Source organism: Doryrhamphus excisus, chromosome 13 (genome assembly GCF_030265055.1).
Source record: "Doryrhamphus excisus isolate RoL2022-K1 chromosome 13, RoL_Dexc_1.0, whole genome shotgun sequence".
In the NCBI taxonomy this organism is placed as follows: Eukaryota; Metazoa; Chordata; class Actinopteri; order Syngnathiformes; family Syngnathidae; genus Doryrhamphus; species Doryrhamphus excisus.
Window position 1 is genome coordinate 14,160,266 of NC_080478.1, and position 25,078 is coordinate 14,185,343.

The 25,078-nt window shown below is 41.5% G+C and overlaps 1 protein-coding gene across 7 annotated transcripts in view; it reads right to left on the bottom strand.

The window, feature by feature from the left end:
- The window catches only part of ralgapa2 (Ral GTPase activating protein catalytic subunit alpha 2), an 87,848-nt gene that overhangs the window by 49,944 nt on the left and 12,826 nt on the right, over nt 1-25,078 (bottom strand). For 5 of the 7 annotated variants that reach the window (XM_058089886.1, XM_058089887.1, XM_058089889.1 and 2 more), the window contains exons 4-29: nt 20,829-20,886; nt 19,563-19,606; nt 19,226-19,406; nt 19,023-19,138; nt 18,575-18,713; nt 17,530-17,738; nt 17,145-17,390; nt 16,794-16,976; nt 16,516-16,650; nt 16,281-16,429; nt 16,086-16,197; nt 15,017-15,254; nt 13,944-14,123; nt 10,233-10,379; nt 9,788-9,904; nt 9,197-9,282; nt 8,928-9,018; nt 8,431-8,604; nt 7,951-8,127; nt 7,190-7,383; nt 7,001-7,099; nt 6,233-6,388; nt 2,232-2,360; nt 1,793-1,921; nt 1,558-1,616; nt 1,314-1,422 (exon numbers count right to left, since the gene is read on the bottom strand). In XM_058089886.1, coding sequence (XP_057945869.1) covers nt 1,314-1,422; nt 1,558-1,616; nt 1,793-1,921; nt 2,232-2,360; nt 6,233-6,388; nt 7,001-7,099; nt 7,190-7,383; nt 7,951-8,127; nt 8,431-8,604; nt 8,928-9,018; nt 9,197-9,282; nt 9,788-9,904; nt 10,233-10,379; nt 13,944-14,123; nt 15,017-15,254; nt 16,086-16,197; nt 16,281-16,429; nt 16,516-16,650; nt 16,794-16,976; nt 17,145-17,390; nt 17,530-17,738; nt 18,575-18,713; nt 19,023-19,138; nt 19,226-19,406; nt 19,563-19,606; nt 20,829-20,886 — 3,657 coding nt within the window. The remainder of the gene's footprint in view (nt 1-1,313; nt 1,423-1,557; nt 1,617-1,792; nt 1,922-2,231; nt 2,361-6,232; nt 6,389-7,000; nt 7,100-7,189; nt 7,384-7,950; nt 8,128-8,430; nt 8,605-8,927; nt 9,019-9,196; nt 9,283-9,787; nt 9,905-10,232; nt 10,380-13,943; nt 14,124-15,016; nt 15,255-16,085; nt 16,198-16,280; nt 16,430-16,515; nt 16,651-16,793; nt 16,977-17,144; nt 17,391-17,529; nt 17,739-18,574; nt 18,714-19,022; nt 19,139-19,225; nt 19,407-19,562; nt 19,607-20,828; nt 20,887-25,078) is intronic. The other 2 variants (XM_058089891.1, XM_058089888.1) reach the window with 2 other exon arrangements.

Genomic DNA, 25,078 nt, shown 5'->3' on the forward strand with positions numbered 1-25,078 from the left:
GTGGATTTCTTCAGTGATTTGAAATTCTTTGGAGAGAAATAGAATTTCCTATTTCTTCCAGTTGAATGCCTCTCAACATGTAACAAGGGGAGACAATGTGGTGAGTGCAGAAATGGCCAAACACAAAAAGAGGCCCTGAGAGTTCAGCACCTGCTTTTAGAAAAGAGACTGTCAGTGCCACTCTTCAACCCCCCTCTCCCCCTCTGCAACATACTCTTACCCAGCCTATACCCTCTATTTTGGGGCTGGCGGAGTCTGTGTGTCAAGTTGTACAGGGGAGTGATTACTGCTCCATTAGAGAGGGGTGGGGGGGTTGCTCGAGCAGGAAGCTGGGAGATGTAGCTGCTTAAATTGGCCCACATCTACTGAGCGAGAGCAGCCTGGAAATTACGCCACCACCCAAGTCCGTTTCCATAAGAAAAAAAAAAAAAAAAAGCAGCCTTCAGGTTTTCCACATCTCTCTACTCAGAGGAATTAGAGGGCTCTTCCAAAATACCCCCATGAGTCACATTAATGCAGTAGTTTTATCCTAATTTCCTTTATAAACCTTGTTAACTATTCTACAGTAAACATCATTTCTGTAAAAGCTAATCATTGTCGTGCTCAGGGTATGTCGGTATTCTATTCAATTACAGACACTGTGACCAGCTGATTTATTCCATCAAGTAAATACTTTGAAAGTGCTTTTTTTCTTGCCATAGTTGGAATGGTCACCATGTGTCATTGTGTTCATAAACATACGGAGACACATGTTGGCCACCTCTGCTTTTCAGTGTTTCTTTACGGGAAGATGCAAAAACAGGGTGATGATTATTTAATTTTTAGTCAAGTTCCTTACCTGAAGTACAGTTTTAATAGTTGCAGCTTGCAGAACCATACTCATCTCGACTCATCAACGGCAGCACATTGCTTTAATCTTATGTACTCCTCTTTGTGCATTAAAGGTGTGCATCCCACCTCCATGTCAGGGCTAAGATGTGGGGGTCCGAATCACCTTCACAGATCGGCAACACAGACAGGCTATAATCCCTGCCATATTTACTCTGTCGACAAATGCCCCGCCTTTTCATCCACTTTTAGGCAGACTGTCCCTCATTTGAAATATGTACCGTGTGGGAAATGGGACATTAGTAGTAGGGAGGGCATTTTACCAGTTGAGACACACACACACATGCACACAGTGCAAAATGTATCAAAAAACAGCTGGTCCGTAAGGTGGATTGCCTCATGCAGATGTACGGCTTTACCGTTGCATCCCCAACGAACACACACGTAGTACAGTAAAGTCCCGGTGCATGGGGTTGTTCACTGACCTTCAGTGTTACTCCCAGGACATTGATGGCATCTTTCACCTGGTCATGGATTTTTTCTTGCATCAGTTCCTCACACACCCACAAGCCCAGACTGCACACAGCAATACACCTGGAGTGCATAAAACAGATCTGATTTAGACAGAATGGCTTCACAAATGAGCTTTTAGCTGCCTTGCAGATCATTGTCACTTCACTACTGTACTACTAACAAATACAATGTTATTTCATCAATGTAATAGCATACCTAGCCCCTTCACAGTGTTCCTTTGTTGCAGCCTCAAGAAGGATGTTGACAAGATAATCCTGCAGTGCAAATACACGTTATTAAATGGCAGCCCATTCCTTCCACGTACACATACCGTGGTTTCCCAGCTACATGTCCTATAAAATGCATCCCGGGATTGAAGTCATCCACGGTCTTAAAACATTTTATAGTAATGAAGAAGACAGAATTCCCCTTTGATGTTTCACCCTCTCACCTTGATATCCTCATTTCCTATAACAATGTCATCAGAGCCAGCGACACTCCGCAGGACTGGAATGTGGACATAAAGGTTGGGGAAACATACTAAAGAGCCGAGAATTGTTTGAGCCTCCATCCTGGGAGCCTAGGAAGGGGAAAATATAATATCACAAATAGCTTTGGAATTCATCAATATTTTTTTAATAGCACTACAGTATGTCCATCAATGCACTGCTTGTATGAAAGACACACATATACGGAAAGTATTGACAGGACTTACACACACCGCTTGTGAAAGTGCAATTCCACATATATTGTGAAAACAATGTTGTGCTTAATTTTATATATTTCCGACAACACTTCTAACAGAAGATGTTGATCAGTGTATATCTGAGAGTATACTTTGCAACTTTTGACAAGGAAAATACCAAACAACAAAAACAGCCTGCATGTACCTCTGAAGAGTCACAGCTGAGGACACGGGCAGAAGCAGTGATGAAATCTCCAACCAGCATAGTGAAGCCCGGCAGACCGAGGAAGAAGAATCGTGGAGAGCAGGAACGGATGATGGTGTTTAATACATCCTGGTGCATACATAAACAACAAATTTGTAATACAGTATGCTGTATATCCATGATGGTGCAGTACAGTGCAATTAATAACATAATAAATAAGAATAACAACAACAGAAATAAACACGCTCTGTGCATTTGGCAGCAACATAGGCTTTTTCCTGGAGTACGAGGCATGGCACAGAGAAAGCTTTTTTCCCCGTCTGCCAACAGGTAGACTAAGCAGTTTAAGCGTGGCGAGGAGAGTAAGGCCCTCAACGGGACACTAAAGCAGCAACAGAAAAAAGGAGGCTGCAGATGGATTGCTCATCGAGAAAAAGAGGAAAACAAAAGACCATCACCTTTGTGAATCGCATGTATACACACACATACGCACACACTCACATAGGCAAACCTGTAATTAAAGTAGCAGACAATGTATTGTTTTGCTGAGGTGCAGGCAGCTCAGTAGCAGATGGGTCTCCTTTCACTGGCATATGCTAAGTAGGTTGTACAAACTGCTTAAGAATGCAGCTGGGTGTTCAAATGGCAGCAGGAATGTCAAATAAAGCAGCAAAAGACTGGACATATTTTTTATTATCTTGGAATACAACAGCAACACTGGCCATTGCAGAAAAACACATGCACTGCGTATGGCTATGCAGCAAGTGTTCTCTCAGTCTTATCTTACACTGGCTCATGCATATGTGTACACAGGCAATGTCCAGCCTGGAAACATCTGCCTTCTTGGCCATAAACCTGTGCAAATCCCACAGTTCAAACATCGGGCTGTTTCTGCAGGGGCACCTTAGCATACATAAAAACATAAAATTTTCCCCTTGCTCTGTCCGTGGTACCATACTGCCTTTCTATCGTCGACCATAAACCCAAGCTCGGACAATCACAGAGATGCTGAAAAAAAAAAGAATAAACACACAAAAGGTAATATGCTGGAAGAGGATCCAACAGGATGCACTGCCTGTGGAAAATTGATGGAAGGAGCTTGAGGGCCCATTTTACCCTCATTTTGTTGGTAATTGACCTCTGAAACATAATGTGCAGTGCAGTCACAGGTAATTAGCAAACAACAAACTGTTGCTTGATTGCTTGAAATGAGCATTTTGGAGGAAGCCACAAATGTAGAATGCAAAGTGTCTTTTATTGCGCAAATTTAAAGAGCGTATAGAAATGGGAACGGAGGCCCATGTGTGGCTGTGTCTTGGCAGAAGGAATGCTCCCTCCCTACATCAACAAAAGAACACTAATGTATCTCTGAATAGAGACACCTTTTAATTTGACCTCATTTCACGTAAAGCACACCCTGTCCACCAGCCGGCCTCTGGGGTGACAGGGTGCACTCCGACATTACGTTGCGTTGTAAAGTACACAAATATTTTTCTTGCGTGTTATTCGCTAAACATGGAGGTTTCCCGTTTACTATGAAAAAGAATACAACTAATGATGACAATGAATGAGTGTGCTGATAAACGTGTTTGCATCATTGTAAATTGTAAATTTTCCGACCCTTTGTATTGAGTTGTGGACTCCTATAGAGCAGCTACACATAATAACCAGCACAGAAAACCTTTTCGATTTTGCAGAATCTGCACCTATTCCAGCTGAATTTATGTATTATTGGGCTTATTGTGTTTAGGAGCTCCTGGCAGCTCATGAGCTACTGGCTGTGGAGACCCCTGACTTATAGTGTATGAACTCAGAGTGGTAACGTAGCACCGCTAGTGAGGTAGCGCTCAGGGGAAGCTGAACGTGTGGCAACCTCTCCTGTATGAGGAATAGCGCTCATTGTCGGACACATTTCGGAACTCAGAAGCCGGACGGAGGGTACCGCATGGACGCAAAGTGTGTCCAAAATTAATGCTTCTGGCTCCAGCAACATTTTGGCGGATATTTCACATGTTAAATGCTGTTGACAGATGAAAATATCTTTCTCTTGCTGGGAATGACCAACTACAATAACTTCTGCCTGAGCAGAAGTAAAGCAGAAGTAAGGAAGGAAAGCTTGGGGAAGGGCGGAGCGTTTATATATAGGGAAATCCGCTCCTCTGTGATGTCACAAAGGGGCAAAACTATAGTTATTCTTCCTCTGACCACTGCATGTGCTCACCGGTAAAAAAAAAAAAGATACACCAAGTGGAAGACCAGCGACTTTTGCTCTGTCTAATGTGTTGCAGAACAGACAATGACCTCCTGGATGGATTACTGCTGTCATGGCATTGTCATGTCTTTATGAGAGCAGAACAGGACAGACTATAAGGACAATAGCTCTGACCTTGTCCCTCTTGTCAGTTGCAGTGACAATCCAATCCCTCCAAGGGAACCGTCATTTTGCTTTAAGCTTATCTGAATTTAATGGTAAGGACTTATACAGGGATTCCCCCTCAATTGTCTACAGAGCATGGGTGATTATGTCATCTCCTTTTTCTATGCAAAAGTTAAAAGATGAATTCAGACGATATCTTTAATTATTTAAATACACTAACACAATCACATAATACAACTTGAGTTGTGACTTTCAAAGGCAAATTGGAATCAATGCACCAAAAAGTATAGATTTACAGTATATACATCCAATATATGATTTTTCTCCTTTTTGGGTGGAGTAGAGCAGCTTAGAAGAGGAGAGGAGGGAGGAGGGGTGAATAAGAGCCACTTTCTTATGTTAAGCAGGCGTGCGGCTGTCCTCTATTGTGTGACGTGAGGACTCTTTTCTCTGGCCAATTTGAGCATGCTTCAGTGGCCAGCCTGGCTCTGGCCCCCTGACGCATTATACAGAGCTGCAACAAAAGCGGGAGAATGTTGCCTTGTCCCTCAGTGTGCCCCCCTCATTGCTCCACTCTAGACTGCGATCCCCTGGCTCTCCTCCCGCTCCTTTACAGACTTACACACACACACACGTACAAACAGGAAGGCCAGCCCACTCTGGGCCCCTGGCCGACTTGTCAGTCTAACGGAGCGCGACAGACGTCAATCCTTAATTAATCACGAATACACGGCAGGGGCTCAAAACATTATTTAACGATATTGAAAACATTCTAATAAGCTTGTCGCACTGCCAAGGCGCAATAGAAACCCAGCCAGGAGGGCAGATCCACACGCACACACATACTTGTATCCAAAATACCCCCCTACCCAGACTTTTATCCTATTCTTTGTCTTTTTTTGTGGTGGTAGGACTCCATTCATCTTCACTCAGCATCGTCTGGAAGGAATGGCGTTAGGCCAGATTTAAATATGAAGACAGGACGAAAAGACCCGGAAGATGCCAAAACATGAACATTCTTCAACATCCTAACTGACACTAAAAGAAAGATGGGCTTGTGTGCTTATGATATATATATGTCCTCAAGCGCATCTTAAATATGGACAAAAATATTGGGACACCTTGCTATTACACTTAAAGGGGGAAAATATAGTGTAATTCTTTACAAAACCTCGTAATTGTGTATTTGTGGACATTAGGGCTATGAAAGATAAACTAATGCGACCAGATATCCTGTTTGACAAACGAGCAATAAGGTTGCAACGGTAGAAGCCTCCTGTTTAAGAAAATTTGCCAAAATGTATTTTTTCCCCGTTTTATTAAAATAGAAAATAACCGGTCTAATTTACTGTTTGGTAAACAACAAACCACAGCACATATAACTATGGCAATACCAAGCTTTGCTGCTTCCTACTCCTGTTGGACATGTGGAACTATGAATTGAATTATGTGATGTATTCCATTGTAACTTGCATGTATGTTCAAATAAAATCAAACCTTCACCATTACCAATAATGGCATCTCTCAAGTATTTGTTTTCTGAAAACCAAAATACAACACTCCTGGTGCAAAGTATAGCGATTAACTACATTCTTATTACAGTGGTGCCATCTGCTGGTCATACCTGATCATCACTAGTGAAGCCCTTGTGCAAGATATGATAGAGGTGCACCAGAAAGTCGCTGTTGGGGAGGACATCCTGGTGCCTGGTCATCATTTCACAGATCAACTTGTAGGCCTGCAGTTTGCCTGCTTTGTATTCTGCTGGGAGCATGGTGGCCTGTGTGGGAGAGACAGGGAATAACGAAAGGATTAAAGAATATAACACTTTGATATGGTTATGGTATATGGGTCATACACACTAAATACATTTATTCAATCATTAGTGGGCTAGTGGCGATATGCATTTTGGGCGAGAGGTGAGTACACCCTGGATTGGTTGCCAGCCAATCGTAGAATGGCACACAATGTGGGAGGAAACCGGAGTAGCCGGAGAAAACCCACGCACGCAAGGGGAGAACAATCAAATACCACACGGACATGCCCTACGGAGATTCAAACACAGATCTTACAGTACATACAATTAACCTTAAAATAGATTATCCGGTCATAAAAAGTACGATAAGTCGATTTACTCTGAGTTGTTCAAGAAACATTTTTTTCCTCCCAATCAATTCTCATTATATTGGATTTCAGAGAGCATGTTAATGTGCATTTATATGCATGGAAATGCTTAATTTAGGCAAAAGATATGTAATATTAGCTGAATTGTGCATGTTTTGACTATTAATAAGCTGTATTCAACCACCAAACAGCATGATTAATATATTTAAAACCGTGATCAGTGAAGCTGCGAAATGGGATGACTGTATACAATATGTGTTGTTTATACCCTGAAGAGCCATGAGGCGAGCATACGGAGGGGAGGGATGAAAGCAGGCTGGGGAGGAGAAGACTGGTTGTCCACACTGATTCCAAGGTTGTCCCGGATCTGTGAGAACATATTTAACATTGCAGAGGTGAAACAAGCAGCACAATTTTCCATGAAATGTTGTACATGACAGAATGTGTTTCCCTGTACCTTGGCGAGTTTTTGCCAGAGCTCATACAAATAGGAAAAGATCCTGGCATGGATTTTGGGACATCGGATGTTGTTGACATCTCCAAGGATACCTAAAATCCTCCTCCACAGGACGAAGGCTGAATCAGCATGCCATCCTGTCAGGGTCCCTCCAGCAATTATGCTGACATCATCAGCCAGGCATTCACTACTGTCTACATTGTCAAAGAAAAGAAGGGAAGCGGGAAAGAAAAGTTTGGATTTAACAATTGGTAGCAACCGTACAGTATATGTAGTTGTGAGTGTCAGAGAATGAGCCAAAAGGTTTATCAATGAGATGTGGGATTCAGTCAACAAGTGAGGAAGGGCTTTTTAGAGAAGCAGTTCTCTTAAGTTCGCCATTTCACCACTAGTTGATTCAATACTTGTCCACAGAAGTGCTTAGCTGTGAGAGGCTTTAGTAAAACACACATGGTGGCATGCAGCAGCAAAATGAGTTGTGTTGGATTTGTAGGAGGACAGCACCCCTTAGTGGTCAACAGAGGCGTGAAAAAGGAAAAGGGATTAGGTGATTGGAGCATGACATTGATTATGTGAGTGTAGCGCATCTCAGGAGACACCGCAGTAGTTTATGCAGAGTGATTAACCCAAGCCATACAGAGATTAGTTCTTTCAGTCAATGAATGAGGAAAATGTGCAATGTAAAGACGAGAAGTCAAGGTGATGTTTAACAACGGAGAGAATGGAGGACTGAGTGATGAGTAGAAGCTATGGAGAAATACCCAAGTGGTGTGGCATATGTAAGACAGACTGATGCATGTTGTCGTCCAGGGGGCAATCCTGCGGGCACTCAGTGTGCACCACGAGGGCTGGGGAAGCGGGGGGGTTCTGAGGATAGTGGTAGTGGTTGAGGTGTTCGGGTGGGGGTGTAGAGTAGGGAGGGAGCGCACACTCAGGACCTATGAACAAGGGATAGGTATAAAATTGGGGTTGTGGGGAAGGGAACAGAGTGACAAAGACAGAACTTTTTGATGATCACAACAAAAAACAAGACAAAAAAAAAAATCACGCACAAGAGTGTCTGTAGGTGTGTGTGAGCATGTGTTTTACGGATGGGGCGGGGGGTGCTCAATGAGCAAAATGCAGTTTTTCCTTGCAAAACCCAGTTCTAACAGGGCAACTGTACTGCATCCACCCTGTGAGAAAATCATCTGTAATAGTTGTAGAAGTTGTGTCAGTGTGCCCCCTTTTTCATTCTTCACCTGCTAGAGCTTCATGGTGGCTAAGCAGCAGACTCCCCTGGCTCTGCGGGTCAGCAATCACATCCATATGGGTTGATTGGGTGGACTGACTATCAGCCTCCTCCTCAAAGGCCTGCCAGGTAACCTCTGCTTCGTTGAGGTAGCCGTTGGATGTTTCGCTACTTATACTCTCGCCTGGGAAGGACAGTCTGCATGAGTTATGCTTGAAATTGATTAATTCAGTTAACAGTTAATCTACAGATATACACTATAGGTATACACTATATAAGCAAAAGCATCCAGACACACTTCTTTAGTCATTAATCAATCGAGAGTTGCACAAGACTCCCCTAGTCTTAATTTTTTTATCTTGTCAAGAGCAAGAGGTTACAGACAATTCCATACTTCCATTTTTGTGGGAACAGTTTCGAGAAGGTCCATAAAGACATTAATTTGTTGTTGAGGGTGGTGACCAGATACTTTTACAGATGGAAAACACATAGAGACTTCATTCTGACTTTTCTCTCGGAGCTTTGCCCTTGTGTACTGCTGGTAACCATCAGAATTATCTTCTGTCTCAGCTGGACTGCTGCTTCGCCGGATCAGGATCTATGAACAGAAGATAAATAATATACATTCATGTTTACTAATTATTTTTTCGTCGAACATTATGTAAGACCCTCCACCCAAGTGAGGACAAGCAGTATACAAAATGGATATGGATTGCATTATAGTCTATATTGTCTATAGTCTACTATAACACTAAAACACAGGACATGCCACTCACCATTGGGGGCTCACTGTTGTCTCTTCTGTCTTCAGAGGTTCTGCTATCAGAACCACAGGATGTAGGGGAGTGCTCTCTCTTTTGGGCTGTAGAGTGGAACGGGGGAGATGTTAAACAGATAGTAACAAGATAAAATACAGATCGGTGTACTTTTTTTTTCTTTCATATATCATTGTATGGAAACTAAACATCACACTTTCCAGTGTAATGTAACAAAGAGATGGCCGAGGGTGGAATCGAACTCGGGTCGCCTAGCTGTGTGGCCTGCGTGCTAACCACTCGCCCTGCAGCTCAGAAGCTTTTATTTAAAGTTCAAGTGCACTCAAAACGTGCTCACTATAGTGTTCAATCATCACCACATCATTGAAAATATGTACAAAGATAACCGCACAATGTTAAAAGTGGCAAATAAAACCACCAGTAGCAAATAAAACCAAAGTAATATCACCAAGACGGTCAATTATGGACCAGTATTGCCCATTAATTAATTAATTTTTAAACCATGGAATTTTCATTTCACCTATTTCAAAATATACATATAATAGAATATATAATAATGTACATAGACAAACAAATATATGTATTTGGTACCTTGCAATGTGTCAGAGAGTTGCTGGGTTATGTCTGAGGTGCTGCTGCTGCGTGGGAGTGGGCTATCTCCTCCTCCTAGCTCCTCCCCGCATTCTGAAAGCTGACACTCCTCTACATCTGATGAGCAGAGCAGAAGACAGCATGTAAATGAGGGAAATGCAACATGATGAAACAATATGTACAACAATCATTACTTGGCAAAGCAATGAGCAAAATTAGGGCATGCACACATGCAGTGGGAATGTACACGTCTCATTCCAAGTTATTTCCACAAGGTTCAGCTCACAGGAAGGTCTGTGGAAAAGTTAAAAACTCTCTGCACCAAGTAGTGGCACAGTCGGGAAAAAAAGATGGTTTATGATGGGACAGCGACAAGTGGATGAAAAAAGTAAAAGGTGGATGTCACAAACACACCGACACATTCAGCTCCCAGAATGCACTTTACCTGAGAGTCTGTGAGAGCAAGCAGAGTTACCAGAAGAGACACCAGGCAAGAAAGAGCTCACAGTGTGGAGCAGCATAGGAACGCTTTTAGTAGTGGGAATTGCCTCGCATAGGTGAACACAGTTGCTGATGGACTGGCTTCGCTTAGCTTCCATCAGAGAAAGAGGGCAGAAAAGGAAGGAATAAAAGAGAGCAAAGATAGTATTCAATAATAACGGAGTACCGTATACAGAAAAAGACTTAATTGACATGTTTAATTAATTTGTTGAGAGAAATGGGCAATGTACTGTACTTGTGAATGCAAAGACCAAATTTAAACCAGGATGGGGAAAAAGTAAAATATGCACCAGAAGGACAAGCGTCATCATAATAAGTAAGTCATCATAATATTGATTCTGAAACATAGTGCTATGTACTTAGTCGATCTAGCTGTATACACAGAAAACATAAAATGTTTGTATCGTTCTTCTTTCCCAGTCAGTACAGCCTGAAGTCCTGTCGCATTCTATTGAAGTAGGCTGTGTGAGTGACACTAAGCCAGAAAAGTAGTTCCTCGGCGTTAGCTCCTGCAATAACAACGCCCTTATAGCTTGGTTAATATGAAAGTCACAGAGTGTAAACGGAGCGCTGTTGGTGGTTTTTGGATGTTCCGAAGCCCATTATCTGTATTATTAGTGAAAAACTGCCAGCATGAGGCAGCTATCTTGAACACACAGAAATGGGAAAGACGTATATTATTCTCTCACATTCCTTATGTGGGCAAAATTCCTTTAAAAACTTTAAAAATGTTATTTGACCCAAGGAAAATGATTGCTGGTCAATGCTGTCACCACTGTCACCTCATACACAGGGATATGTACATGACCGTCACGTGTTACACATATACAAAAGTGGTCTCAGAGAAGCAATCAACAATTTGGAGTCATTGTGTGGTTACAATATGATATACATATAGATAAACATAAATTATAGCTAATGTATGTAGCTAAACTTTGCCAAATCCCTATTATCCGCTCACAAGAAACATAATGTGTATGTGTTGTTCCATAGGCCAATTTCGGAGCAGGAAGAGGGTGGGTTTATTATGCATGTAGCACATTTGGAAATAGGGTTTAATAGGTCAAGCAGGATTTACGATTTATGGTTGTTGGTTGTATTCATTCTGAAAAGGCTGCCCAATTGGTGCTTTGATTAATTACAATTGGAGACAAATTTGCTAAAGTCCAAACTGAGTTGGCTCAACAACAACTTGATGAAATATCCTCTCTTTATGAAGACCAGCACCAAACATTAAGAGTTTGGATTTGCATGAGCAAGTGCAGCCAAGTTTTGACAGTTGTCAATGATGAGGTAGTGCCCTTGGATGTGGATGGTACTTCAGGCTTAATGTCAAAGTGAGCAATGAAAAGGGAGTCTTCTATTCTACGCTTTCAGTGCACTTTAATTATGCCATTCAGTGGGAGATACATTGTGTCTGCTACAGCGTGCCACTGTTTCCAATTCATGCATGTTAATGAGCATTAATTACACTCTTAATGAAACTATCAAAAAGTGTGGTGCAATTAATGTGCGGACCTTCTCTGGAGGAGTAGGAAGAAGAGCTGTCGGTCCTTTGAAGATCAATGGGAGAGAAATCCAATTAGGCCCAAAGAAAGGAAAGGGAATTTGAAGCGGTTGTGTTTAATGTCTAACAGTGCGTGTGCACAGATGCAGACTAACTGCACCGGGGTACACTGCCCATTAGGACACACAGATGTGTCAGTGTGCACACAAACACACACACACACAACCTATTTTGGTCTTCCTTCTTCAGGTTCAAATGCTGTTCCTTGTTGAACAAGCTTGTCATTTCAGAGCATTAAGGGTAATTGTGAAAAGGAAAAAGGATTGGCTGTCTTTTATCTTCCACAATGAGATTCAGTCTAGACCAAAAATTCATACAAGCGAGACAGGCTTTTTAGCCAGTTACTCTTCTACCACCGCCTCAACTTATAATTAGCCTGCCACATCTCCATCAGATAAGGGTCGTTTGCTGTGTCTGGACTGAGCTAGTGACAATGGGCGTTCTAAGCCGGCCTTTGACATACTGTCAAGACATGGAAATAGAGTCAAGGGCACAATGGGGGCCATCTGCTGGAGCTCTCTGTCAGTGGTGTTTGGCCTTTCAGTGGCACCTGGGCTGGTGTATACATGGACCTGTCACGTGGATCTCAATGTAGTCAATGCATTGGAGAGCAACAGAAGCTTAGTGTCATCAGCTTATTACGTAAAGGCAGAAAGAATAGAAAATATACACGTAAAAGATCTATTATAAGGACTCATGCGGTGTGATTTAGAAGGTTTACCCACTTACATGCACAGTCCATAATTTCTACAGTAGATTCATTTGAACAGAAAGAGACATAATATGAACAAAAAGTCCAGAATATATATTTGATTGAGTGAAATACAGGTGGTCCTGGGCTTTACGAGCGTTTCGTATTTACATAGGTGCTCCCATACATTAATTAAAAAGTTCATTTGGTCCATAAACACTGCACTCAACCAGTTTCAGAATGCAAAGCTAATTAATACACGCTGCAAGGATGTAGTGTGCACTCATTTTGAGCACAGCGGATGAATACGGTGTGAGTCTCATTCGAAGCTACTGTACACGAGGGATGAATAACTTTGCTTATTAATTAACTTTTTGCATTTCATGAATGTCTTCCAAGCATAAGGCATAAGGCTCTTCTGGTAGAAATAAGCCATGGAAAAACAAAAGCCATCATCTTAGAAGTGAAAATTAACATCATACCTCTGACGGCGGTGAAACACTCACCAATGAAATGTTTGATTATCACAACCATCATTAAGGATAAAGATCGTAGCCTTCAGCATGTTAAAGCATCTACTCCTATGAAAGCGACAGTAATAAGCAACGTATTGGACTTGATTAGTTCTCATGCCAATTCTAATTTCTCCTGACAAAAAGCAACTGAGTAAAAAGGTAAGGAGTTGTCCTTTTTAGAAAATGATGTAGTGTTGTGTTTAATTCTTATAGTTCATCTTTTTATTAGGGCTGTCAAATGATTATAAAAAAAAACAAATTAATCACTGTTTTCAAATTACTTAATCACGATTCATTGCAATTAATCTAAATATGCCCATTTTGACTGTACTTTTTTGAACAGAAAGATAAATGATAGGACAGGATTTTATATATATATATATAAATATAATTATTTATATGTAAAAAGAACTTCAAATGAGCTGAAAATTTCAAGCAAGCTGGCAAAAGATTTAAGAAAAAACTAAATATAAGATGACCTCTTTCCATTCAACATTTTGCCCTATAAAAATAAATGACTTTATTTATTTGTCGAAAAAAGAACATCCAGGTTTACATAATTGCTATGAATTAATCTTGTATTTGTAAAATTTGAGATTGTGATGCCCTATTGTCTCATCCAATATCCTTGCAGAAACGCATATTGGAATATTTGGAGGAGACATAACAAATGAAACTATTTGTAGGAGTAAAGTGACATGGTATCAAATAATTTCCGTCACTGCCTACATATAATAAAATAATAATCGTAGCTTAATTAATATTGCTGTGAAATGGGAGATAAAAAAACACCTTTAATAATTGTAATACCCTGCTTTGATTTAAGTGGAGAATACAAATACCTATACAATAGTAGCATCTTGTCATAGCGTGTATCCTTACCAGAAGCCTTCTGTCGGACAATGTTGCGAGCTTTCTCCACACCAGGAGCACCAGATGTGGTCGCAGAGCGAATCCTCATTGGTTCCTGAACTCCTGGCCCGCTCACGTCCCCTTGGTTTCTCCAACTTAATGAGAAGGAACGTGCCACTGCTGCTGCCTTCTGAGAGTCCGGTGTCACTCCTGCCATGGAGAGCACAACATGCTTTTGTTTAAAAAAAAAACATTCCCCCTGTGCATGTGTTGGTTTTCTCCCACATTTAAAACCATTAGATTAATTGGTGACTCCAAATTGTCCATAGGTATGAATGTGAATGGCTATTGTCTATATGTGCCATATTGTCTATATGTCTATATGTATTAGGTCTTTGTTAGAAACATGCATTTCTGCATCATGCTGCATTTGTAGCATCAACCATTTTCATCATCCATTATGAAGAAGTAGTAGTGGCGAGTCCTCATGTCCATCACTTAGGACGATGGAAAATGTGTGGTTTTGAGTGGTCTTTATTGATTGCAAACTTGTTCTTAAAAACATCCACACTATTTCTACCCTCAAAAACACCAAAAGTGGAGCAATTAAAAAAAATAGAAATGAATTGACTAATATAATAACTACTTTGGCAAGACAAATTTTAAACTGCACTGAACAAACCAAAAATGGGTCACACATGGATACAAGTAGACGTTAAAGCTGCCTGTTAAAGGTCTAACTTTAGCACCCCCATGTGGTTGGAATAGTATGCTTTCTTGATCCAACACAGGGTTCAAACCCAACATGTCCGATGATGCATGTGTGTTGCTACATTCACATCCACCTGACTGATTGACCTTCTAATCATCATTGAGTTGCATTATTTGTTCGTACTATGGTTGACATGTTTTGGACACAAAGCTGATGAGGGCCTGCATGCACGTCTTATCTCTCAGAAAACACTGTTGGTGGCAAATCGGAGCAAGGTTATGTTTGAAGCTAAAAGATGCATGTACTGCATGGTCGAACTCGGCTTAATGTTATCAGACTACACAAAATAAGCAGAGCATTTTTTTTTTTTTGTATCAGATGGCCTCCTCACCACGTGCTCTCTGCTTCTTCTCCTTCTGTTCACTGAGTTTGTCCAGTGGTAGATTAGCCATGTCCAGGCCATAAACAGAGCGGGCCAGCACGGCTGTCAGGGAGTCCATGATGCTGGCCCACTCTGTCACCAGCTCCTCCCAGTGAGTCAGGGATGACAACACTGTTAGCAGCTCATCCCACAGCTCCCGTGAGATGTATACGCAGAGGTTGGCTCGCACCCATGCCACAATGATGGTCTGAATGAAAAACAAGGATAAAAGATGAACGGGTACACTTTTAACATTGGTGTTTATGACAGTCGTCATAACAACTAGTTTCTTCTTTCATTTACAATGGCATTTCAACAATAACCCTCCGGCCTCATATCAATTCCTCAGACAGCGAGCTTCTGCCGCCCTGTAATTTCAAACACTTAGTCCTCTGTTTAATTACAGTCGTCCCTGGTTTATAGCAGTTAATTAGTTCCAGACACGACCGCGATATCGGATTCAATGTTAATGAATTTAATATTTGCATAGTTAAAGCATAGAAAACCTGTTTTCAAAACCTGACTTTTTAAATATAGTTTTTAACATTATTAGAGCCCTGCAAACATAAACTTTTACACTCCTATTATTCATTGTTTAAATCCCACAGCGCAACTGCAGGGACTCGAGACAGCTGCCAGCTAGCAAGCTAGCGAGCTAACAAGGTAGCCAGCTAACCTTAAAGATATTTTTGGTTCTTTAACTTCAGAACCAAAAAAAAATACCACTTCCACACGGAATTGGAGGATAACTTTTTTCGCTCTGTCATGTCGGACATAAAATGACTGACTTACAGAAAGTCAGGTAATGTTTATCAATGTTTTGTGACACTATTGTAGCCTAGTGACCACAATACCACATATCACTTGTATTTCAATATTTTTTTTTTACTAATAAAAGATCATAGTCTACCAAGATTCAACAATCATTATTTAAATAATCTCTTAAAATCACAAAATAACGCGGGAGCGATATCTGAGCTGCTGTGTCTGAGCTGTTGTGTGATATAAGAAATGTTATACTCCCCAAGTGCAGACATACCCGAAAAAGTATAGATGCCAAACTTTCAGCAAAGATGTCTTTTCTTTGGTTTTCTGAAGGCCTCTTCATCACAGCTTCAGTGATTCTCAGTAGTACCTGCAACATCTGCTCCCTGCAGACAATGAAAAAGAAGAAAGTTTGGAGTGAGAGAAAACACACCTTGGAGCGCCAGGTTGAGAAAACAATGCCACTGACCATGTCTGTGAGTTCATTGTGTGCTCCATGATCATGTGCCGGTAGATGCTGAGCACACACTTGCAGACCTCAACTTGATTTTCCAAAAGCTTGGGTACATCCTGGCATGGCTCCAGGAGGAACACATTTGAAGAGTTGGTCAGGAACACCTACACAAGTATGAGTGCAGATATAACGAATATGATTATTGCTGCCCATATGATGTAAAACATACTTCAGAATATATGAGACACACCTGTAGTGTGGGCTGTATGCCTGCTTTGATGTCCCTGTTTTGCTGCTCAGTGAGTAAGCCTCGACTAATGGCACTGCTGAAAGAGTAAGTCCTCCCCCAGCTTGACGACCGCTTGTGGCCGTGACTCTCCAATTTCTGTTCAATGACAAGGCCACTCAAATATGGAGATGGGGCTCACTCAAGATATTACATAATAATAATACATAATATGTTAAAGTTTAATAATTACAACATTGTGTATGATTATCAAAACAAAGGGAATCTATGTCCATCAGTACCTGTGCTTGCATGTTGTTATTCTCTGCATTAATGATCTGTTCCGTGCTGTCATCCACTTCATCCTCCTGTATAATTTTGTCAGGCTCTGTCATAAAGCTGGGCTTCTCCTGCAGTATCCATGTTCGGTACACTTTGATCACCTTCCTGGTTGCTGATGCCTCACAGGATGGTAACAAAAAAGCCTTGGGAGGGAAGAACACAATTTGTTACATATTACACAGGAAAATATGTTCCTACGAGGGATCTTTGCAAGAAACGGCCAGCAGAGGGCAATAGAAACCGTGTAATCTCATGATAGCACATCACGAGACAATAAGTCATAGTCTTCATTAAAAATCCCATCAACCTACCTGGTGGAAGACCTCGTTAACAAAATTCACATTGTCTCTGGTAGATAGTAGGATGGCATGCACCATGTCATAGACGTAGCGGTGCTCCTCCTCGATGCTACATAAACTGGAATCACTGGCCCGTCGGTCTGACAGTGTGCTGCTATTGGAGTGGCTCTTCTCCGGCTCCCCTGCAGGTCCATTTGTATCGCCGTCTAAAATCTTCTCCTTTTCCTTCTCCTGGCTGATACTGCCTGCAGTGACAGTCTGGACACACCGAACATGTTCAGATACACCATATAATACATCTATTGAATCACGCTCATCCGTATAAGCCACCCATAATTCATTAATTCTCATCATTAAATGTAGAACCGACCATATTGTTCAGTTTCATAGTGCCCACCTGGATGAGTTTGGGAAGGACTTCAGTGCCATTCTTGGTGCTTTGAGCTGCCAAAGCACTGCTGACATACTTCTTCTTCAGGAAGAAGGTGACTAGCCAAGTGATGAAGGCCACACGGGGTGCCAGGTACTGGTCCCTGGTGCAGAAGGTGCTCTCGTTGTTCCTTGTCACTGGTACATACAAGGGTTTTGGTCTATGATGTGGGAGGTCTGATATGGGAAGCAAAAGTGGAAGATAGTTGGAAAGTTAATGATGGGGGAAAAACAGGGAGCATGTTAAGTGTAAAGGTTAGACAAAAGAACATGATTGAGTTTCCTATCCATCCATCCATCCATTTTCTATGCCACTTACGTATGCTGGAGCCTATCCCAGCTGTCTTAGGGCGAGAAGCAGGGTACATCCTGGACTGATTGCCAGCCAATCACAGGGCACATATAGACAAACAACCATTCACACTCACATTCATACCTATGGACAATTTGGAGTCGCTAATTAACCTAACATACATGTTTTGGGAATTTTTGGAATGTGGGAGGAAACCGGAGTACCCGGAGAAAACCCATGCATGAGGATAATGTGCAAACTCCACAAAGAAATGCCCAAGCAGAGAATCGAACCAAGGTCTTCCTGATCTCCTGACTGTGTGGCCTGTGTTTACTATTTACACCTTATTGTTTCTTATGATAAAATGACCCCATATGCAAAAGGGGACATGGCATGGAGTTTTAAGACCAATTGGGCTTTTTAGTACATCATTAGATCACTAAAATGTATGAGACCACCCCTTGACTCCCGGAGGTTTGTGGAACACAAGCAGGGGGATGAGCCGTGTCCAGAGTTAGTGCATAAGAAGAGATCTCATCCAAGCGTGGAAGCAATGTGCAATCACAATAACACAATCACAATAATTTTTGGAATGTGGGAAAACTGGAGTGACCATAAAAAACGAGAACCTCAAACCAACCGATAAAGAAAATTTATCAAGCATCGTTATAGAAAACAAGGACATATTTTACGTACTGTATTGAACTGCACACCACCTTACCTAATAAAGGCTTGTAGAGATTTGTGAGCTTGGTAAATGAGGGGAATAGATGTGGAAGGTAGTACTTCTTGAATAGGCTGAAGAGAAACCTGAAGCCTGTCTCCTGGTTCTCTTTGTTCTTCCACTCTAAACTGGATGCCTGACAGGTAGACAGAAACAAAGACTGACAAGGTCAGGCTGATAGTTCATTGTTTGCAGCACAACAATTGAAGGCAGTATAAAAAAAGTCTACAAAAGGAACATGGTATGAACACAAGTCTCTATCTCTTTTCTGTGCGTTATAAGGTATAAAACACCTAAAGAGAGTCAGTCAAGGTTAACTTTAACATTTTTAGCTGTTTTGATATCTTGAGAAAGTAAAGAAAAAAGACAGTGTTTCAGTGTGTCTCACATATTGCGGATGATGGCCAACAGTTTTAATAAACTGCAGTTTTCCTTGAACAATTACCTGGATAACCATGAACTTGAGCAGGGTTTCAAGGATGTAACAAGTCTGGTCATCTGCTACCCTTTCACCGACCACAGCAGGAACAAGTGGGGTGATCTCTTCAGGCACCACCTTGGCTGCTCACATTCACATGAAGAATCACATCATCACCGCTGAGTGCTGAAGTTTACAACAAGAACCTCACATGTATTTTCTCAGCTCACCATCGGGAGGGTTAGAGAAGGGGTTGTATATGATGGTGTCAAGGGTGCAAGGCCCTCTGGATGAGGGCACTGCAGGGAAACCTGGCACTAGACAGGCAAATATAAGAAACTGCTCCTCAGCACAGTTGTCTCTCAGCGCCTGCAGCCATAGCAGGAAGAGACGGATCCCCTCGCATCGGATCTAAAGTAGGAAGGGGATAGGGCGATTAGTGTGGATAGGCAAAGTTTTATGCAAAAGAGAAACCAGAGCAAGTTTTACATACTATAAGAGGCCAGATGGTAATGCCCATGTACAGTATTGATGAAATACTTGTATTTGAATGAAAACAACAGTTACCTTGAATGAATTTCCAGTGTGTAGAAGCTTTTTCAGAATAGAACCTGAAAAAAAGACAAATGATTATTGTTAAGATGTTTGTCAACAAACCTCCCTACAACACTGATGCTTACAGACACAACCACAAAACACACTACAAAGAGGGCAGGGGGGAGTGTCGTCTTCATAGAGGCAAATTGCCCTTGATGGGTGGCCTAAGACAGAATGGTGGGCGAGGGGGGGCAAGACGTCACATTTTCTGATGAAAATTAACATCAGTTGGCAGTGGCATACATTCATCGCAGCAATCTGCCCTAATCAAATGAGCTAGCTGTCTGATAAATGTCTTGGGTGGTGTGTGTGTGTGTGAAGTTATGGACACTCTTGCATACACCCTGGCATGTCTAAGGAGGAATGACAGGCTGTCAACAAATTTGGACTGTGAAATTAGATTCAGGTTCAGGAAAACATTTTTTAAGGTTGCTGTCAACATTTATTGGAATAAAGCTTCAGTTGAAAGATGGACTACAACTTAGACTGGTTGGCAGTCAATCACAAGGCCGTTTTTCTTGGTCTGTTTATTTAGACTACAGATACACACATATAAAAATGCTGTTGTGATGTTTGGAGTGTCCGTGAATAAATGTTAAAGCAGTGGCCGTCTCGTGTCCCTGCTGTGACCCCGTAACCTGCACATAATAGTTGCACAATGTAGTGTAAACAAAGAATACTAGGAGTGTAAAGATGACTGTAGGGGTGATATTTCATGTCTACAGGGCAATAATAATGGTAATTAAAGGTACATTGAAGCAGGTTTTCTCTGCTCTAACTACAAAAACATTCCATTTATTAATATTGTCTTCTACTTTGTGGAAATTCACTTCATGTGGTCGGGTTTGAAAGCAATAAATGTGGGACGACGACACATTCATGCTTTAAGTTGTTTCAGAGAATGTTACAGGTGCATGAAATATTGTCTTTCAAAACTAAAGACAGAAGGGATGTTGAAGGGCCAATCATGAGCCATCACTGTTAAGACACTGAGGCTGACAAACAACCGTTGTAATTGGGGTTATCACATCTTGAAAGGACTTTCCATTCAACGCGGGAGTGAAATCATGCCATCACAACTCGATTACTTATTTGCATTTCAAATGAATCGCTAAGCAGCATTTCTCATTTATATTCCATTCTAAGACTAATTATTTTCTCTTTGTTGTGGAAAGCGAAGGCATCGCTAAATGTCATGGAAGCATAGCGATGAAAAAGAAAGTTTACAATACGTACCGATACTGTGAAATTGCCACCGGTTGTAGATTTTCTCCGGCAGAAGTTGCAGAATTTTCTGAGGAAAACATAAAAAAATAAAAAACAACAAACATCATCTTTGCTCCATACCAGACACTGTATCTAACATACCATACTAATGAAGTATTTATCTAATTTATTTAATGACCAATGAGCAGCATTGTGTATCATTTTTTGCCCAAAGTGGCACACATACATGAACCATGTCCGTGCAGTTTCCCTGCATTCCCCTCAATGTCATCCACATTGACCACAGAAGACGACTGAGAAATGTCATCACCTCACCTCTGACCGCTTTAGAACTCAATTAAGAGTGTCCTAACCTTTCAGCAGCCTGTCATTATTCTTGAATGCAGCAGCAGGTTAACTGGCCTCTCTTGGGAGATGAGAAAAAAATGGCTGGGTGATGGAGGAGGTGAGCGTGCTTACGCACACAGTTGGGTAATAGTCATTGCTATGTGAACAACTGATGTGGCAGCGGATCACTACTAATCAAATCCAAATCAGTGAACCAGGAAGACTTCATGATTCTAATACCGAGGTCAAGTCAGGCATGAAAAACTTGTCAGACACCATTAGCGAGAAAATGAAGCATACCCACCAATAGAGCTTAAAATTGTATCTTGGTGAGGTTGATATAGTTAAATAACATATAAGACAGTAACTCCAATTACAATATGACATTAGATTAGAGGTGGGGTCAACTTGACTGTCATTGTGCAAGATACATGTAGCAAATATAGGAACATCTACAGGTATAATTCAAGGTGTAATGTATGTACATGACCACCCTAGTGGTGTAATGCTACTGCCTTTTGTACCAATGATTTGACTCCGCCCCAACACCAGCCACTAGAGATGTCCAGTCCCAGTCTCAAGCCTGGCTAAATGGCAGAGATTGCATCGGGGGCATGTAAAAAAAGCAAGTACAGTAAATAACTGTAGACCATATCAGCATATTTAAAGTTAATTGAGTGGCAAGATGTGGCATGCAATACTTACTAAAGGATTTGAAGTGCAAATTAGAGATAAAAAAGTGTGAATATACAGTTTACATTGCAAAATGTGGATCATAAACTCCAAAATACAGGTGCCAGATTCAGCAGATTAAGTAGAGCCTCAGAAAGAAGCTCTGTGGGAGCCTGCTAGTGCAGAAGCAGAAGATTCCATAAGCCTGCTGGATGGTAGACGAGTGAAAAGTCCATGATTACTTTGCCCAAACAGCTTTTGTAGCAAATGTCATAAATGGAGGGTAACTGGTAGCTGAATGCTATGATATTACATTATTGTTACTACAGCTTGCTTTGCAGTGGTCAATCATTAAATGTGTTTCAGCTTCCTTCTCCTCTCATCCAACATCTTTAGTGTTCCCTTTTTGTCCTATGGGCTAAATCCCTTTAATTATCAGTGGCAGCAGAGATGCTGAAAGACGTGTGTGGCTGCGCCTCACTATTGATCCTGCTTGGGATTAGAGAAACTCCGTACAGGCTCAGCGTTAGCCTCACTCAGTCAGTCTCCTTGGGGTGGCGGGCATATTATCCTAGACCGTAACACAGCAGGGTAGCCCGGTTAAGCCTTCCCCAGTGGGGACGTGTGTGCATGTGCTTGCAGACACAATAACACCACCCCTCTCTCTCTTACAGAACACCCGGTAAAGGAGAGGGGGCATGAGATGGAGAAGCTCGCTCAGAAAGACTCCCCGTGGAGCCGGAATGGTAGTCGCAACAATGAGGAATTTACTGGCTGATATAAGGCAAAAGCAGACTCTGCCGCGGTGAAGGTTGGTGGAGTTATACTCTAATCTGCAGCTATATGCCGGCATAAAGATGGGAGCATTACTGCGCTGCCACCACAGCCTTAGTACATTTACATGATCCGCACTTAGGTTTCTAGCTGCAGGGTCTGAACATGGTGCGGAATACACATCTCCCAGAGGTGGTCCACAAGGGCTTTATGACAAACAAGAAGGACCCTCAGAACAGTTTCCCTCATTAACACTTGTCTGACTTTTCAAAGAATGAATCATGAAAACATAATAAATATTGACAATGAAAACTATAAACTTATTAAAAAAACAGTGTAAAACCTTCCCATAGAAAGTATCCACATGCTAGATATGTTGAATTTTACCATCTTGGCTTCATATTACACAACATAACATAGTTCCAGTTATTGTCTGAAATCATGTCTTTGGAAATTGCGCAAAGCTTCTGGCATATGACCGCATTACTTGTGCACCATTGAATAATGGGTAAAATAATCTTTAGTATGGGTGTATTCTCTTGTTTCGCCAATAGGTGGCAGCAGCGCAGCACAGCACAAACAGGTTCCCATGCACATGTTCCCTGTGTTGACCTGTCATCAGCTTCTCATTTGAGCAGCAGATCATACCATCACTAATACTGCATTTGCGTCATTTGCTGCAATAGATATTAGCGTACATTTCGGTTAGAGTCAGACCTTCTGGAATTCATTAATGACGCTATAACCGAGGTTACATTGTAATTAATTTTCCCATTTCTATATATAAATAACATCATTATTTTCAAAGAACACATTGCTAAGTGCCTCACCGCTAAGTTGGGCTTCATATACTCTTACTGATCAATAAAGGCTTATTGGTGGTTAGCCAATCTAGACAGGTGATTTTGCAAAGAGGCTGACATAGGAAATTCAGAATGCTGAGTCAAATCCGGATAACAGAGAGGGGTATGGTAAGGTTATATCCTGTTAAGAAAATAAACGGAAATGGATATGGGCAAACTTCCCTGAGTTTTTATTTTTTTATTTGTGTGTGTCTGCATGATTCCTAACTTGTCCCACAACCTTTCAGGCAGTCAGCAGATAAGGTCACGTACAGGCATATGGGAGTATAAACACACTGGAGTCTCTCAAGTTTGGAGACCTGAATCGACTGACTGAGAGACTCAGTCTTGTGACTGCAAAAACAGCTGACTGTCTGGGGGGTGGGGGGGTGGGAAAGTTATTTCATTCTGCATTGCAACACGTTTTTGACTTGCATATATCTATTTGCAACATTTTAAACTGTCACACAAGCGTAAAATGTGCTGTAAAATATTAACTCAATACAAACAACCTTTGATAACAACGCCTGAAGTGGCTAGCTTTCGTTAGGATTACACCGCATAATGGACTTCATAGTCAATCACTGCTCATTCTACTTTACCTTCTTCTCTGTCAACTCACGGATATGCGTTACATCATCCACCGCTGGCATAGCATGGAAATGCTCAGTTACACACCTACTGATCATTTCCCTGTTACACAAGCACTCTGCTGTATTGGACCACTGTGACAGCTCAGATCAAAAAACTATTATATATAAGAAGTATATATATAAGAAGTCAAAATGTCTTTTCTCCAACAAAACCACAAGCCAAGGGTCCAAGAGGCTGGAGGCCCCTCAGGTATGTTTGATTGTTTACCATTATTTACCACATAATAATGGATGTAAGGATGTATTAGGATTAATACTATTCTAGACAAAACTGTACCATAGACATAACACACAGGAATATAAACTTTTTATAAATCCAAGTGACAGCTTTGATCAGATGGTTTCCAACATAAACACATACTCTGGTTTCTGTCCGTCAGTTGCGGTGAAGCACTACAAGCTGCCAAGGGAACATGACAAGAAATCCTCGGAAAGTGGATGGCAATGTTTCGGTCGTGGCTGTGGGGGTTGGTTGCAGGAGATTCAGGACAATGGCCTGCCTCCCTTTAGACACCAATCACACAAACAAGCTCATCCATGGGGGCAATCCTTTCCCCTAACAGCCATACCAAGAAAGGGGTCACATACTTCATAATGACAGCAAAGTAAACCTTGCATAGCTACTGAAAGCAAAGGCACTGTGTGAAGAAGTGCTGTTTCCAGTCTGAGCCAGGTTTTGCACAGAATGTTAGTAACCTAATACTAATAAATACTCAGGGGAAGGCTTTAAACATATGGCACCTCATGGCTCACACAGCCAATACAGACCAACTTCTACAGTACATATATGTGGATCGTGGTTCCATTGATATGTGAGCTACAAATTATTTTACATCATGTAATCTAATGTGGTGTAATGGGAGTGTACAGAATATTACAGATCTGTCCCATACACATGGCTCAATGCTTATCTTCTCAGTACACTCGTAAAATGCACATGGCGACACAGACAGGGGCTAAAAGGGGACAAGTGAGGGTTAAGCTATGTTCA